Below are 18,883 nucleotides of genomic sequence, written 5' to 3' on the forward strand. Positions count from 1 at the left end.
TCAGTGGCTGTAGCATTTCTATTGTAAAGAAGTAGACAAATATTAAAGATTAAGTTAACATTTTAATTAAATGCCATTTGGCCAATATTAAAAAGGATTTGATCTGCTGTAAAATGTAACAATCACCAGGCCGTTGGCGCCCTCTGCAGGCATTTGTTATAATACATAATGTACATATGATTGTTTATATTATGCATTTTAACAGTGTTGTTCACTAAAACCATATGATTACTTGCTTTTGATACTGTATTTGTACCAAATATTATTGCCTCGCTATTATATATGCATTTTTAAGTCATTTTAAAGGCTTAGGTCTTTTACTACAAAAATATTCAATTACTCGATTAATCATCAAAACAAATCGACCAATTATTCGATTACCAAAATAATCGTTAGTGATGATAATTATACCTTTACACAATGGCACACACTGTATAAAGGTCCTAGATCACATCATTTTCACAACTTTCAACTTTCAAAGTTGTTTCATGGAATTTTTGTTTACTGAAAGTTTTTTCGGAAAGACGTTTTGTCAGCTGAACAATCTGTATGTTGTTTAACAACAGCGCGATCAACTGAATGCAGTGTTTTCAATCCCTCGTCACAGTCTCGTTTTCATTCCTGTCAAAAATTAAACCTGGCGCTACCTTAAAGGCCCGTTCACACCAAGAACGATAACTATAACAATAAAGATACAGTTCTAAAAATCATTCTAAATACAGAAGAATACCAGTGTTCACAGCACAGCGAGGAATGACAATTTTCAGAACAATTTTTTCCCAGCTGTTGAACAATAAACACCAACAGCCAATCAGAATCCATTCTAATTTAAGGGCTCACACATTTAAAATGGCAGACAACATTGCAAAGAGGTTAATTGCCAAGGTCCAGAGAAAGCCACCACTGTTTGACAAGTCAAATCCCCTTTTCAAGGACACTTTAAAGAAAATGGATATATGTAGGGCAATCAGGGTATCTTCCGTTCATTCATGTTTTGATTTGATATTGAAATCAGAAAAATTAGAAAACTGCACTTTTTTTTGTTTTTCATTTTTAAAATGAAAACGAAAAAACAAAAAAATTGGCTTGATTTTTCTTTTTTCGTTCTGGGGTTGGAAACAAATAACCAGTTTGAATATTCGATCTGTACATGTGGGCGGGAATGAAACGCCTCTTTCCGCTGATTGGTCAATGGTTATTTTTAACACTGTTTTAACATTTTTCCCTTTATTTATTTATTTTACTTTTTTTAAATGTGTGAAAGCCAATTTCAAATTGGCATAAACGAGTTCACCTCCGTCATCAAATCATCCAATTCACATTTTAAGTCCATCTTTCTATAGCACCGCTTTGATGAACTAATAACATGTAATATATTTTCATATCTGTCATATTTCAAATTCATCCCATGTCCAAAACTCAGGGTGTTGTCTACAACAAAAGTTATGACTGCTGCATATTTGCATCGGCTACTGATTTGCACTTTTTTAATTCAATGTATAGGCTACCTATACATTCGCTGCCCAGTGCGTTGAGCAGCTTCGCTAGATTTTTATATTTGGTCACTTCAATAAAACAGGCATTGTGCCAACGTAGAATGGGGGTAATTGTGTGCAGCTGCAAAGTAAATTAATATTTCGTGAGAAAGACATAAAATGTAGAACAAACGCGTTAAGAATCCGTACAGCTGTAGAGCGAGGGACTTTTATTCTGTTGAACTGAACCGATGAACAACTGATGACGACATGGTTTGACATCTGGTTGACCAATCAGCGGAAAGAGGCGTTTCATTCCCGCCCACATGTAGAGATCGAATATTCAAACTGATTATTTGTTTCCAACCCCAGAACGAAAAAAGAAAAATCAAGCCAGTTTTTTCTTTTTTCGTTTTCATTTTAAAAATTAAAAAAACGAAAAAAAGTGCGGTTTTCTAATTTTTTTTATTTCAATATCAAATCAAAACATGAATGAACGGAAGATACCCTGATTGTAGGGCCCTATAAAATCTGTTTTATTTTTTCCCAAATTCCGTTTTATTTTTTCCCAAATTCCATTTTTTCCGTCTTAATTTTTCTGGATTCCGTTTTTTTCCGTTTTATTTATTCTTTGACTCCATTTTAATGGTTAAATTAAATTTTAGTAATCAAAAAGCATGTCTAATTAATTGAATTCTTAAAAACAACAATATTAATTAATTAAAAAATATATTTTTATGATTTTTTTTTTCTTCAGAAGTTCTGTTGTGTATTTAAATTTTTCTGGCAATCAAATGAACGCATACCACTTAATTTATCTTTTAATCATGAAATTAAACTTTTTTGTCAAACAATGTGCTGCACAACAGAGCTTTACTGTTAAAATTAAAACATGGAAGAAACACTGAGATTATTGTTTAAATTATATTTTAATAATTTATTAATAAATTAATTTATCTAAATTCTACTTTACTACAGTAATATGTTTCTGTCAAGTTAAATCAAACTTTTATTTTGACGGTTTGCCCAGAGCTTTGAGTTTCTCTGTGTTTATGATGGTAGTTTTCTCAAACGAAGCAGTTAAATGCTGATGAAGTGACTTTCAGAGCAGCTCTGGAGATGAATTTCGTGCGTTCATATAGTGAGGCGACAGAGGACGAAAACACCGCGAGCGTCACACATGCTTCAGCGTGTGCGCCCGCGCGATTGTGTGCGAGGCTGTGTGAGGTAAATGACACTGCACTTCTGCATCATTCATTTCAGAGGCACACAGGCATGCAGGATTCATGTTTAAATAGTCTTTTTGCGGTTTAATATTCAGTCACTAGTCTATATCGCAATTTAATGTATGTGTACTGACCTGCTTTTAATTCATTCATCAAAAATTTGACAAATTCCGTGACATTCCGCATTATATAGTAAATTCCGTTTTTATGAATGGATTCCGTCCAGGATTCCGTGATCGCGGAAATTATAGGGCCCTATATATGGAAAACAATCAGTCATACCCTCTGAATAAATGGTGAGAAGTATTAACGATGGTTCATTATGCCAGGCTAGAAAACAGTAACAAAATTACCTCAGGTATCCAGCGCTAGTTTCGACAACATTGTCTTGCTTCCTTTAAAGTTGCAGTGAAAAAGACAAGGCGTTGCTTTTATTCCACTATATTGACCACGCCAGCAAAATTTATTGTTAGAATAGATCGATTACACTAGCTATTCACTCCAAACATAGCATGCTGAGGACATCTGCTGGTTAAAGCCGTGTAAATGCAACAACAGCAGCAAAAACATGTTGTACACACTTTAAAGCCGCAGCACGTGAGCTTAGAATAAACAGACCGTTATCGTTCGTTGGTGTGGGTGCTAATATAGTTATCTTTATGGTTATTGTTCTTGGTGTGAACGAAGTCTACAAATGTAGAGTGATTAGTGTTTAAAATCAAATAAAAGATGTCCATTCTTAGTTTGTTCGAATGCTGAAGTGAGCACACAAACGCAGCAATGTGCATGTAGCTCTTACGACAAGACTTGGGATAAACCTTATTCAATGGGTTGCTACTTAACAGCTTAGAAAGGTTATAGGAGGTAATACCAGCAGAGAGAGAGAGTGTGTGTGTGTGAGGATATATAAAAGCAATTTTCCTTACCTTCTTCCCACCCTGCTTTTCCACCATGTCGGTGTTGAGTGGGAAGTCCTCCAGCTGGGGGGTTTTAGAACCCCCACCCTTGGGCATCGTTCAGCTATTGCCACGCCAAACCTCATTCACGCTTCCATCGCATCGTCATCGACCGTCTGTGAGACAGAGTAAAGAGAAGGGAAGGACACATTAGCACTTTACTGTCAAGCTCCTTAACACACAAAGTATTTTTTCCCCCCATTTTTAGCTCATTTGTCCATTTTCAAAGCCCTTTAATGAAATGGATCAAAAACAAATAGCATTTTTAGACACAGAACTGAGAAATTACATCTGGTAATGTTCCATATACAACCAGTCAATCTATTAGATGACGTAAGAGCAATAGTAAAAACTGTAAAAAGTAGAGTTGTTACAATTACAAAATCGCCTGACCAGAGCACACTACAAATTACAATCATAATGGCATCTGGCTGCATTTTATTTTCACTTCTCGTTTGTGTAATAAACATTTCTGGCATTTATAAATTACCATATAAATCTAATGACATGCTATGGCAGAGGAGATGACAGCATTTCCCAGATTTTGAATGAGGGGCACATTAAAGTAACCATTGTTAATTACACACAGAAACTCAAAGGTCTTCATGTGAAAGAGACTCTGGGGTTTAAACAGAATGTCTTAACGTCACATGAAAATGAATAACTTCAGGCATAAATATTACTACTTCATACATCTTTTTTCAATAAAGCAATATTCTCAAACTAAATTATATTACTCTGTGATCAAAAAAAAACCTCTTCCTTCTGAATGAACACTAAAGCTTTAAAAAAGAAAATCCCACATTTTGTTTCCAAGTTCATAAATCACATTTTGTAACTGATATGAACACAATCCTTAATTTCTATAAAATCAGTCACCAGCACAATTAACAGTCAAAGTTTTGTATACAGCCATATTGCCAACAAATTGCATCATTCAAGTCTTCCATTGTGAGGATAAGGTAGACCTGTTTATCTGATAACACCGATCTGCAATCTGTTGTAGATAACCATTAAGAAACCTAAATGATGGAATCTTTTCATAAGGATAAACGACACATTCGATATATGTTTTGAATGCAACACCAACACTGTTGCAGAATTTGGATCATTCCCCAGAAGGCATTTGATCCAGGGAAGCAAGAAAACAATTATAGAGGCCAAGATTTTTATGTAGTCTGGCTTTGACTGCATTTCCATACACCCAAGGTATTTGCAAATTTAGGCAAAACCTTAAATTACCAATATAATTCAGTACATTTCTAGAATACTCGTTTACAATCCAAAAGAAAAGAAAAAAATAAAGCATGGTGATTCTGAAGCTTATAAACAAAACAGCAACCCGGACACAGTCACGTACACAGATCAGAGCTACCGGCAAAACGATAAGAAAGATATAAAACACTAAAGCGTCTGAGTGCACTGCAATTCATTAGTACTGCAGGGTGGAGACGGCTGCTGCAAGAGATTAGAAGGAAAAAAATCAATTCGTTATAGTATTGCAAACTTAGTGCACAGACAACAGATATCGATGCAATGAAAGTTTTTGCATCAAGGCTTCGGCAATATGGTATTTACAACAAAAGCATTGGTTTAATGTCTGAAAGACAGCACAGTCATCTTTTTCATCTCATTTTGGGAGCAGTTTTTATGAGGAGGATGCTCTGTCGCAATTTAAACCAAGCATGTGGGTTCACTTTGGAGACAAACAATCTTTATAATACACTTTCAATTTGCAAGCGACGTCACATAAAAGCCTCTTTCGTACAGGGAACTATGAACTGCAATATGCATTGCATCATACACAAATGTTTTGAAAGTGCACATGACAAGTGACAATCACCCTCAACAGAGATTTAACCAAGATGTGTACAGGTAATTATGTTTGGATCAATGCATTGGAACATCAAGGCTTAACGTGAGGGCAGTTGTACACTATAATCCTCCCTCCATAATGTATGTTTTAGTCTTTCTGCCCATTGCCTGCTCCTCATCCTTCTCTTGCCCAGGAAAACTGGCACTCACCACTACTCTGGTGCCAAAGCCATCTCTCTACAGCCCTCCTATTCAAAGACAGCTATTTATATCTCCGGCTAACGTACCACGCGCACATGCAGCCGGAGAGTAATACTGCTCTTCTGTTATTCAGGCATGTCTCCCACACCCCATCCTCACCCCACAAAGCAGTTCCACACCTCAAAGTGGTCGAAAGGACAGGCTCTAATGGGGATAAACAAATGTGGTGTGGAGGAGACTAAACCCCTAAAGTGGGTTGATGTATGTTACATGCCCAAACAGGTCTGTTTTAAGATCAAAACAAGCACAGGTCATTGAACTATTTCTATGTTAGCGGTGAGATCCCACAACTCAACTAGGTGAAGGGACGAAAGTCCACTCTGTACATGTATGTCCATAGAGTATAATACTGTGTAATGCATCTGCTTGTGAACTTGTGCAAGCATTTCTGCAGGAAAAGAAACGCACAGTGGAACGGCACCCAGAGAAGAAACACAATAACATCCATTCCAGAAACACGGCTCATTTCCTCTACTTTCCACCCCAATCAAAAGCTGCTGCGCATCTGCCATCAGTGTGGGTGCTTGTGTCAGACAAAGCATTTTTTTTTGCCTGCAGCCAGCTGTAATTCATCACATATGAGGTCTACTTTTAGCACTGTACTCTACTGTAGCTGGAGCAGACAGCACAAGGCCCAGGCTTAATACTGACATCTCCCTGCATCCGTTTCCTGCTGCACAACCACACAACAGCAGCGAGAACACACAGCGTTTGTACATATTCCCTGCAGGGGTCTCGCATACATCTGGATCCTGGCAGATTGTTCAAGAACTTTCACCGAAGCGGACCTCCATTTTCAAGACTGCATATAGAGCAGAAAAAGATAACATGTCCTAGCCAGGTGCAATGTGAGACGGCAACAAGCGCAAATTTCTTATCGATTAGACGAACACCTGCAAAAGCTAATGGCAGCAATGCCACTTTGTTTCTTTATCTTCCAATGGAACGGATGACGTGAGAGACCTGGAGACCAGTCCGGTTTTAATTAAGGACATCAAAAGTAGTCAAGTCAATTTTATTTGTATAGCGCCATTTAATTTCAAGACAGTTACGAGACAAGATGATGAAATACGTGACTAAAATACTCTGCTGGTGCATCTGAAATGTTTTAACTAATCATCTTGTAATGAATGTCATTTCAGTGCAGAGCGCGCATTCTGTAAGATCAGACATTTGTCAGACGCTTAGGCTCTGTCGTGCAATGAATCCTCCGCCATAGTCTCAGTCATCTCGTCATGTGATCAGTGAACTCTGATTCCTGCTGCACTACGTATGACTCGTGTTGGATTAGCTGGATGGGATTGAAGCGACTGTTATCCAACTGAATTAAATGGTTTTTATTTCTATAAAAAGCAAAACGACAGTGGAGGCGTAGCGGTGGCATATTCTATCCTAATTTTACCCTCACACTCCGTCATGGCAATATTGCGAGACTGCTTTCCACCTCAACAAGAAATCTTGTCACATTTTAATCTTGTGAGATAATATAGTTATTGCTATCTTTATATTTATCGTTCTTGGCGTGAAAGATTTAGCAGATTAAAGCTGGGCGATAATATCGTTTAAATTGTGTTATATCGTTTTTCTGCAGTATCAGAGATGTGTGGCAAATTTCAAGCGCACAATTTTGATCCACTACGAAACGTGGTATCAAAACTTTTGTATTGCAGCAACTCTAGTCTTTATTAAAGTGATCACGGGCTTCACATACAGGCTCAACCGGCTGCATTTTTTAGCTAGATGATGGGCAGATAGACATGCCTTGTTAGTGAATGGCTGGCTCTGGGTCATAGGATTAATCTGGGAGGAATGTAGGCCCTCTCAGTTTGCTGAGGCTGACCCTGGGTCAGCCGACCAGTGCTTAGACAGCTTCCTCCTGCCTGCTGACGGTGCAGTCCTGCCTTTGCTCAGTCAGGAACACAAAGCTCCCTCTAATCTCCTGCTTCCACTGGCCCCGGTCACAAGCACATGTGCATACTATACAGATTTGGATAGGAAACCAGCATAACATGCATGGCTGTTCTCTCAGAGAAAAATAAGACTACGTAAATAAACAACAATTTGTTTGCTGCATGACATGCTCACACAAATGCAGTATCGCTAGATCTACAGGAGCTGCTGGAAAAGAGTAAATGCAAAGCAGGTATGCTGTTTGTATGTTCAAACAAGTCATATTTACTGCCTCATGTAGGGCTGGGCGATACATCGAAGATTAGCAACATTTAAAGGGGCTTTCGCACTGGGTAGTTGTAGGAACTAGCCACCAGGATGGTTCCCCAAGAACTAATAGTTCCCCTAGGGACGTTTTCCTGGTTGCATTCACACCGTCAGTAGGAACTCTGAAGTGACATAAGCAACACTTGTTGTTGTGACTTATTTTGATGGTGCGGTAGACTTTTATTTTGACAGCGCTGAGAACTGCAGAGCCTGAGCGCACAGTGCTCCTATTCTCCATTAGTTTATTATCGATTTAACAGTCCTAATACATTACTAGATAGAACTGTTATACAAAGAAAGTAGACAGTATATGAAAACGTATTAGTGTTTGCCGTGTGGTTGATGTCAAATGTTGCCAGCTGAGCAGAAATACATAATCATGTTTTGCTTGGTCTAAAGTTGCATTGGATTTTCTCCTTAGCATAAAGGTTGAAAGGTCCATCTATCACTGTTTGTGGAGTAAATACATAGGCTATAATCTCCAATAAGCGTACACGTACGTCACTGGTAGTTTTTATTGTGCTGGTTTAGACCCTACACTAAAGTAGGAGCTAATTTAGTTCCCCCAAAAGGAGTTCCTAGAACTAAAATCGTTCCTAGCTCCTGCGGTGCAAACACGGCAAAAAGTGGGTATTTCTGCCAATAGTTCTTGGAAATATGAAAAGGTTCCTCTGGTGCAAAAGCCCCAATAGTGATAATTTTGGTGATTATATAAACTTAGGGAATTGTAAATATGAGAATAATGTTAATTTAAGACTATAAAGTCTATAAGCCATTTTCTAATGCAAAAACAGACATTTTCTTCAAAATTGGGAAAAATTGATAACTTTTTTTAGCTAGCCCAGCCCTAGTGTCACATCAGGCCTGCAGGGTATGTGAATCTGCTCTGATACGCCACATTACAGTTATTTTGTCAGCACATATGGTCATTACAGCATTTCCAGGCATTTCCTGTTGGCAAAACCTATAAACTGTCAGCATGGCTGGCGAGCCACTAAGAATAAATGACTCTGCACCTGAACTCTCAGCTCAAACAAATATTTCTCCATCCATCGATCAATAGGACCTCTCCTCTCCCCTCCTTTACTGTAACGATCCTCTCTCTGCGGTCAAACAGGGGCCATCACAGTATGTTGCTACAGGAAGCCTCAGTCCAGTTCTTCCTCATTCCTCATACAATCGCTGCTGCACAGTATGACTATTATGGGCTGCTTTGGTAACGGTGCCTCCTGCTGAGATAAAAGGGCCCACAACCCCCTAGCTCAGCACCATGGTAACGTAGGGTGCTGTCATCACGTCCACTGGTATTTAGTGCAGCTGTCTGTCAGCGGAGAAGAACTGCACTGCATCGAGTCAGTGTGGAAATTAGTGTGTTGATGTACATTACATGAGCTCAGGCCTCTTTTACAGTGCAAACAACAGACCAGAAATTTTGCATGGAAAAAGGTCCACTGTCAATAGCGTAGAAATGCATCACTGCTAACAGAAGCTTTCTGTTGGTTAGCACAGCCAATTCATATTACCAGTTTGAACAAACTAAATTTGCATAGTGAATTTCTTCACCCTCACGCCCAATTTCTGATCGCTAGAATTCCCACTGGAATGACTGGATTTTGACAGCACCTTAAGCTTGACTTCACCAAATTCGATGAGCATGTGCATCTTTGCACCAGTATAGTTGCGTCAGGAACATGGAGATGTGTGGGGTATAACGAGGGCCGTGATGGAGACTTGATGGTTCCCAGGTGTTGCAGAGAGCAGCTTAATGAACGGAGCTCCGAGGCGTGGTGCGCTGGTACTGTAACAGCCTATTTACATTTCATATAAGAGCGGCCGCCGCGGCGAGCCCTGTTTGGTGTGCAAATAGAACACTGCTGAGGCCAGCCAGGCCCACTGCCGTTTCCAAGCAACGGCGGGATGGGGTTGGCTGAGCAGCCCCTGACCCACACCAATTCATTTGATTAGAGGCTTTTGTGCTGAGGAAAGAAGACAAACAAGTGGAGGAGAGAGGCGGCAGGCCAGGCTTTTCTTCCTGCAGTTACCCTTTATTATTCCACAGTGACGTGAGAAGGCTGTATATAATATATATATATATATATATATATATATATATATATATATATATGTGTGTGTGTTCCCTAAAAAAAAAAAAAAGAAAAGATGGCAGTGCTGTAGTGGGAGGAGTGGTGAAGGAATAGCAGTGATATTCTGGGAATGTTTAGTTGCTAATGAGGAGGCCCAAATGGAAGCAGCGCCTGCAGAATTGCAAAGAAAGACTCTTTAGATTTCTACAGAATGAAAAAATCCACTGCACCTTGCATTTTTTTATTATAATTGCATTTGGATCAATTTTTAACTCTTTCCCCGCCATTGACAGAATTTTCCGGTGTTTTCACTGTTATATGGTAGGGGGCGCTATAACACATCTTCTGACAGAGTAGTGAATCTCCTGATCAAAACACAACCGAAGAAGATGCTGAAACAAGCAAAAGCATATGCATATGTAATATAACGTGATCAACCTTCATCATTATACAGTATATTCAAAACTGCCAAATGTTACTGAATGAAACGTTGACCCAGGATGAGCTATAGGACTGAAGCTTTGAGGGTGTTGATGGACTCGATTCTACTCCATCTGTGTGTTGATCACTGCTGTGAATCTGATCAAGACACAATCTTTGTCAAAAAAGCCATTGTCTCTTCTTTTTGCTCAAAATGAAACTTGCCAAAATTCAAATGTTGATTAAAAAAAAAAGATTGCATGAAGCTACAATACATTTGTTTAAAGGCAGAGGGTCTGTTCTTTTGATATACTGCATGTTCAAATATTCAAACAACAAAATATTCTGGGGGCCATGAAACCATTGTGAAAATGGTCAAAAATGCTTGTTCAAAAACGCTGGTGGGGAAAGTTAAATAAAAGGTTGAGTTTACATGAGTTAATTTGATGCTTTGTTACCAATAATAGTAACTTCAGCACTGATTAACACATTACTATATTTAAAGACCTCATGATATTGTTTCACAATTTGTTTGTGCCCTGTCAACATAAGAAACAAACCCAATCTCGCAGGACGATAGCCAATAGTCTTTAGCTTACATCACAGCTGTGAACAATTATTTCTTGCTATTAAAAGTTGGTGGTATTGGGGGAGGGGATGCTCTCATGGAAATGAACTAAACCCACAAAACTCTAATTTTGGTCATTAAATGCATTCCAAAGAATTCCACAGAATTCCCCATACAATGAGAATGGAAAAATGTGCACAAATTCAATGCGGGCCGACAATTAAGGCAACTTTTGAAGCTTTGCGGCAAGAAACGCCACTCGCGAGGTGAAAGTGTAATCCGTTCTCAAAAACAGAGACTCTGACTCATCACTCTCCCTCTTTCCGGACATGTTATTCTCTAACTAGAGACAGGTCTTTATCTCTTTCTCCATCGCTCTACTCCTCCTCCTCCGTTTCACATGCAGAAATATATCCGGCTATCTCAGAGACAACCAGAGAAATGGGGAAGATCATAGCGCGCCAGCTGACACGCATACATACGCGTTATGCACACAAGTCCTGTTGCCTAGCGACGCATGAGCAGGGGCACGTGTTTCTGAGCAAAGCGAGAGAGAAACAGGGAGGATGGTGCGGTGAGGAGGTGGACTGGAGTGCTAATGAACATGGACATGCATGTTTGGAAAACCATTCTTAACCTTCTGCAAGGACGATTTTCCCAACAAATACGCCATCACATCTGGTATTCACAACATCAGTCTGTGATCGGAGACCGAATGCGTCTCAAACGCATTAAGTGACAACTTGCATACAGAATTCATTCAAAGTTAATTTAAGTTCCTAATGCTACAGAAATGACGCAAGCCTCAAGATACTAGCAGTGCCACTGTATTTTTCAAATGGTATTATACTAAAGAAATCACAAACAAAACATTGTTCTTTGTTTGTATCAAAGTTTAAATAAAAGTATGCAATAATACATTTTAAATGAACAACAACAACGACTTAACCTTTCAGTTTTCCTTTCTGGATTCCTATGAATTAGCTCAATGTGGCGAAAATCAAAATAAAGCCTTCGCATTGTGATGCTCAATAGTTTCATAAGAAATGACTGAGGTATTGTGACAACCCTATTGGGGACATTGTCATATTTCAGTGCATTTGTATGCAGGGCTGTTGTGAAGTGTTGGTAAATCAAGGAAACATCACAACACAAGAGCTGATTGTTAGAATAATAACATTCCTCCCCACTGATTTTCAAGGCAAATGCCTGTGGCGGCTTATGTAAGCATCGTGAACATTAGCAAGCGATTTTTATATGCCTGGTTTTAGGTTAATCCTACAGTGAATCTACAGACGCCATGTTGTGGAAAAACTAGATAACAATCAGGGAGGCCTGCATCTCAGGGAAAGAAATACCCGAAACACACAGTCCAAAGTTACGGTCAGCCAAACCACTTTCCCTTAGAGACTTCTTGCAAAACGTGAATGGTTTTCATCACTTACGCCTGGCTGCAAAACCAAAACAACAACCGGTAAGCATGTTTACAATGGCTGTCTAAATGCTTTCAAATGAGTGCTGTGTGTTCAAATGAGAGCTCTTATCCAATGAGAAAAGCCCGCAAATTGATGGATCTGTGTTATATGGTGGTGGTGCGGAGCGGTTTCAACCCTGAATTTCCTCACCTACCAAATTTAAACTTAATCCAAATTTGCTAATCAAACAATGAACAAGATCTCACAAAAGCAGTGCTGGAAGGGCCACAAACAGCGGTCAACAATGTAAACATCTATATAATGAACAAAATACTCTTGCTTTCCTCCAGTGAGAGAGCAGATGGGGGCATAACAGGAAGAGGAGGGAGCATAATCTGGATCCTCATATTGACAGGACGGCTACAGTAGGATTAGTCCTGAGAAAAGATTCGCACTAGCCCTCATGCGCATATAAAGAGACCTGTACAAGGCCAGCAGGGTAGCTACACACCGCTCAAGTTAATGAAGCCATTTGTCACATCCTTCCAGTCCCATATACTCAGGGTCTAAAATTAACTTTTTGCCACATCTGCCAATGTTAAGTGAATTGAGAAAATTTATTGTCCATTAAAGTTGAGACAATACCAAAGTTTCAGTCAGTACCAATACAAGTTCATAATTCTCCAAAACAAATTTCAATATTAAAGTGAAAAAAAAAATATATACTACTGAACACTGTACACTACAAAATGCTGGGTTAAAAACAACCCAAGTTGGGTTGAAAATGGAAAAACCCAGCGATTGGGTTGTTTGGGTAAATGTTTGCCTAACCTGCTGAGAAGTTTTATTTAACTCAAATGTTTAAAAATTACTGTATTGTTTGCTTAAAATGAGCTTTTAAGCTTGCTTAAAATATGTTCATAAATTTAATGTTTAATAAATGAACATTTTAGTTAAATGAATAATAAACAATAAAACATTTCTTATTAATAAATGTTCATCTTTTGATTATTATTGTTGCCTCTAGTAATTATGTGCCTGATTTTTAATTTCCAAACTTTTCTGGGTTAATTTTAAGCCAGCCATACAGTAATTTTTAAACAATAGTTCAGTTAAATAAAACTGCCCAGCAGGTTTGTCAAAACAACCCAATTGCTGGGTTTGTCCATTTTCAACCCAACTTAGATCATTTTTAACCCAGCATGTTTTAGAACGTAGGGTAAAAGAAAAAAAAATACAATTTAAAGGAAAACGAATTGCACACAGTATTTCTCAGCCAAAAAGCACTGCTTTTGATGTAAATGGTCAGTAATAAAGAGGACTGAGCAGTTTTCACTTTTGGCCAGTATTGTAGTTTGTTAAATATTAATGATAAGAGGGTGGCAGGTCTATTAGGCTGCATTTATACTGCAAGGGCCAATGCATTGACATTTTGACAATTGTCTTTCTTTTTTTGTAAATCTTTGGAGCTTATATACAGGGTAAACATGAATGAACAAACTTCAATTCCAGCAATGATTGAATTGGACTGAATTAGTTATTTTTCTCTAAACCTCTCAGATTTCCTACATCAGAACAAAAATGATTCATGCTGTCAAAGCTGACAAACTGCAGGAAATCTAAGCTGTGAATGTTTTCAGCACATAAGACCATGTATGCATTAGAACACAGCTGCCAAAGGTTGAGAAATCACGTGCTGTTACCATGCATAACATACTTAGTGACAGGCACTGCATGCTGTTCCAGCAAGACACTATTGCGAGCCCAAGAGCACAACACTACAGTGGTAAAAAACAAATGCAAGCCCTGCCAATGCAGCCATGCAGTGCCACAGCCCCTGCCAAGCCAAATCATGTCACAGTAACTCTTAAAAAAACGTGAGCGTGGGCGGGTGGGATGCAGCATGTTTCTTCACCTTTCATTCAGTGTGCTGCATTCAGGTTCTCAGAAGTCAGTTTATATGTCCAAATATTTGTGTTATTTCATTTCAAGAGGACAAATAACCATGGCCTATGCATTGTGCACAAATGAACTAATGCCAATTTCATTCAAATGAAAAAACATCAAGCACGAAGGTCAAAGGATACGCTCATACTGCAAACCTTAGTGCTCAATTCTGATTTATCATTCATATTACATTTTTTTGTTTGGCTGTTCACATCATTTATCTTGACTTTTGACTGCAAGGACACTATTGGATAAGAACTGAACTGATCTGGATGATGACATCACTGTTTTCTGCAGAGCTGCTTTATAGCTGAATTGATATTTGATGAACTTTACAAAGATATTAAACTGAACAATCTTTTGGAGCTGCTTTGCAGCAGAATTGAATTCTGATTGTATCATTGATAATTATTTTCCTGTTTATCACTGTAAAGTTGCTTTGAAACAACTGGTATTGTATAAAGTGCTATATAAATAAAGGTAACTTGACATGGCCAATACACTTATACTCAAATTTTACTGGCTGTCATCATAATACTTATGAGTTTACTGTTCTCCACTGACTAACACTACCATCCTTCATATTAACTAAGTGACCAAAAAACTAAAAAAACTAAGAATTGTGATAAATGTCACATCATTTTGGATATGGTTGTTTAGACTGAAGTTGCATTACAAAACACTGAACCTGTATCTGATTTAGGACCACAAATGCGTGCATTTGTGCTGTTCAAATAGTTATGAAAAAAAACAAAAACAAAAAAAAAACACCCAGATCTGAGTAACATATGAGCAAAAACAAAAAAACAACATTTGGGCCACTTTTGCACGCAGTCTGAATATACCAAAATATTCAGCTCAAATGTAGCTGCTGTTTAAAACTGAACCAAATGACAAGTGAATGCCTGTATAATTCAAAGTTTCAAACCCAGAACTGCTGCCCACATCCGATTGTTTGGGCTAATTCAAAAACACCATTCAGAGCTGATGCCCTTGGTTAGCTGGCATGCTATTGCATTCATGTGACTCAAAAGCTTTTTAAGAATCAAATCAAACTCAAAGCAAAATAGTTTCTAAACAAACTATATAAAGATTCAAAAACCTCAACCTTGATTGTTACATCTCCTGATGGGTAAAAGGCATGTAAACCAAAGACAGCCAGGTGAGAGTTGTTCAAGTGAAAGCCACTGGATGTGATAACAGCAGGGCACATGAGAGAGGCAGCAGAGAGCCCACAGGTGTCAAGAGCGCCTGTCATCTGTACCCCGAGGCTGGGCCGCAGGCACCACGGTCAGACTTCAACACAAAGACTCCCAAACAACCAATCACTCTAGCACTGCAGTCTAAACGCACACACACACTTCCTTTATCTAAGACTGCAGCCCTTCTGAAACTAAAGGTTCTATGACTGCGTTGCCATGCACTTAAGCTAACAGTCACATGGCTTCACGAGAAACAGACTGGCTAAGTTAACCATTTAGAAAGTGTGCTAACAGTAACAGCTAGACTGTCAGCATGTTAGAAGCCTCTCTGCGAACTTCATAATTTCTAAGCTTAACCCCTTCAAAGTGTTTCTTTTAGATAGTCTTGAACAATAAATTATTAGTATTACTGAGACTAAATAGGACTACAGGATTTGACCATAAAATTATATTGTAATGATAATATTGTATATTGCACTTTAGGATACATTAAAAGGCCCTATTGAGATTTAACCAAATGATATGGTGAAACGCTGGTGAAGTGACTGTCAGAGCAGCTCTGGAGATGAGTATTCATGTCTTCATATAAGTGAGACGGCAGACGCTGAAAACACCACGAACATCCACACCTGCTTAAGTATGTGCGTAGTAGACAAAACTGCACCATTCATTCACACAGAGACACGCTGAACATGTAGACTTCATATTTAAATAGCAGTCTTTTATTTTGTCTACATTTTGCCAAATTCCATGATAGAGTAAATTCCATTTTTAGGACTGGATTCCACAATTTCATCTGCATTTTTCACATCACAGGGTAAACTATATTTGCATGGACTTTGTACCTGAACATTATATCATTATTTCTGGTTTTATATTTCGTATCTGGTAAACATGGCCCCTTACCTTAAGATCGACTAGTCAATCAGTTGCTTAGGCAACATCAACTAGCATATGGACCAAAAACCTAAAGCAGAACAACCATTATACCTGAACAAAACTAGCAGTGGCTGTGTAAAGGCCCGGGTATACTTCGTTTTCCGCGTTCAGCTACATCTCGCGCATGCCGTGAGCCTTTCAAAGTATACTCCTTTGGCCGTGAGCATGGAAAGATGCGTTCGGCGCGTGCACACTATCTAGTGTACTGCTGTTTTCAAGCACCCAAGTCATTCGCACATGCGCTGTCGTAGTTTTGAGGCTGTGCGGACGTCCGTGGACCCTCCTGATGGCGAAAATTACATCATGCCATCTGCATGTGCACAAACGCAGACGGCCGAAGTATACTTTGAGCTTTAGCGCTACAGTGTCTCTGGGGCCCAGGCCCTGAGTCCAGACAAGAGTTCGTGGCCCCTGGCTAACAGAGAGCAGTTGCCAGAGATGCCAAAAAAGTGGGTATCAACAGTGGGGATGGGTGGGTGGAACATGATCCCCTAATGGGGGGAAAATGCACACGCAGACAAAACAGCAGAGCAAACACCACCCTTTATTCCAAAGCACTCCTGATGGAGTCTCTGTGGCGGGGGAACAGAATGGCAGGAATTACTGCACATGCACACAGGGCGGGTGTTGGTGGGTACGGTGCAGACAGGCTATGGAGTGGAAACTGGACCTGAGCAGTGGCATGAATTAAATATCAGGGAGGGGGATGAAAGTGGCCAGGCTCACAGTTAGTGGGGTGGTGCCCCTTATAGCATACTCGCTCTTGTCTGATCATACTTGGCCAGAGATATGGAGCACTGACATGTGTGAGCTAAATAACTACATGAATGCCACAAGCCTATAACACTACAAAACAGGCATAACCTTCTCAGAGTATGTTCGGAATGACATACTACTCTATACATATATAAATGTCTGCACTATTTTTGCAGTACTCGGTATGGATAGTGTACACAGAACACACATTTTCTGACTGCATGCAATACCTAACTATTATTGCACAGAATGCTACATTTGGCAAAATGTGCAGCACATTTACTTTAGTCAATTATTCAAAAAAATTAATAGATGAATTAAGAGTAGTGATTTTCACTTTATTATTTATTGATATTGTTTGACTGATCTATGAAATAAGAATGCATGTCAGTCAGACAGTATTGAATGAAATCAGATATATTTTCATACTTTTAGACTTTTTGGTTCTTTTGACATGCTTAGATCTCACTGTTGAAAGACATTACAAGATTAAAAATAATCATATTTGTGGATACCACTGGCTGAACTATTTAACATAGCACCGTTCTACAAACTCAATGAGTTACAGACAGTATAGCATGCTATTCTTAGAAATGTTTATAGCATTCAACATACTTGTTTTACATAACAGTATAAAACAAGTCCTGTTCAAAATGCAGTAAAGCTAGTATTGCATTCAGAAAAAAATACTGATTGCATTGATATGGTGTTGAGAAAGGAGCACTGTGTGTATCTCCAGCACACTGTGTCAACAGATGGCCAGCTGCTCATCGTGATAATCAATATTCTCATTAGGCAAAGTAGAGCTGCACCAATTAGCAGTTTTGGACTTATGCCTTCTAGTAACAGGGATGCTGAATTCGTAACACCGATATATTTAATCAATGCATACCTGGCTGGAGATCTGGAGGAGTTAAAAAAAAAAAAAAAAAAAAATCAGGCTTTTATAATACTATTTCTAAATGTTAGTGGATGATACAAACAGTCACAATGATTAAATAGGTTTCTAAAATATAACAAGCATATTAAATTGAGATATTACTGGCCTGTACTACTGTCATAGTTGTTCTGCCCTCAATAAAAGGCGAAAAATGATGTGTGAAAGAAAAAACTTGATGTTCAACATAAGCTGTGTTTCCACCACAGGAACTTTCCCCAGGAACTGGGGACTTTGGGGTGGTACTCTGTGTGTTTTGCCTGCAGGAACCAGGGTCTAAATGAAGTTCAGCTTAAAAATTTCCCCCTCAGAAAGTCCCTGCTCATGAGGTAGTACTTTTTCAAAATTCAGGAAATTTCGGGGGTGGGACTTGGGCACTTAACATGCTGATTGGTTGAGTTCATGCAGCATTCTGTTTGGTTTACTCCACGCAGCATTTTATTTCAACCACCAAGTCTATTGTGGTGCGTGTAGTAAGAGTTGTCTGCTGTTCTGAACAATGAATTTTTAAAAATATGACCAATGGCGCGACGACGAGGTTCAGGCTTTATTAAGATTATATGCGGAGGAGAGAAATCCAGAAAGTCTCGCACAGTCCTACGTCACCAGACTAGTGCCTAATCTTCATGGTACTTTAGACCACGATGGAAACGCAGACAGCAGCA

General features: G+C 38.9%; 1 protein-coding gene across 2 annotated transcripts in view; it reads right to left on the minus strand.

Annotated features, from left to right (window-relative positions):
- Nucleotides 1-18,883, minus strand: part of ankrd11 (ankyrin repeat domain 11) — a 131,531-nt gene that overhangs the window by 29,087 nt on the left and 83,561 nt on the right. For both annotated transcript variants that reach the window (XM_048186354.1, XM_048186355.1), the window contains exon 3: nucleotides 3,628-3,773. In XM_048186354.1, the coding sequence (XP_048042311.1) occupies nucleotides 3,628-3,714 (87 nt within the window). In that variant the 5' untranslated portion in view covers nucleotides 3,715-3,773. The remainder of the gene's footprint in view (nucleotides 1-3,627; nucleotides 3,774-18,883) is intronic.

The sequence above is a fragment of the Megalobrama amblycephala genome, linkage group LG3 (assembly GCF_018812025.1).
Source record: "Megalobrama amblycephala isolate DHTTF-2021 linkage group LG3, ASM1881202v1, whole genome shotgun sequence".
NCBI classification, from domain to species: Eukaryota; Metazoa; Chordata; class Actinopteri; order Cypriniformes; family Xenocyprididae; genus Megalobrama; species Megalobrama amblycephala.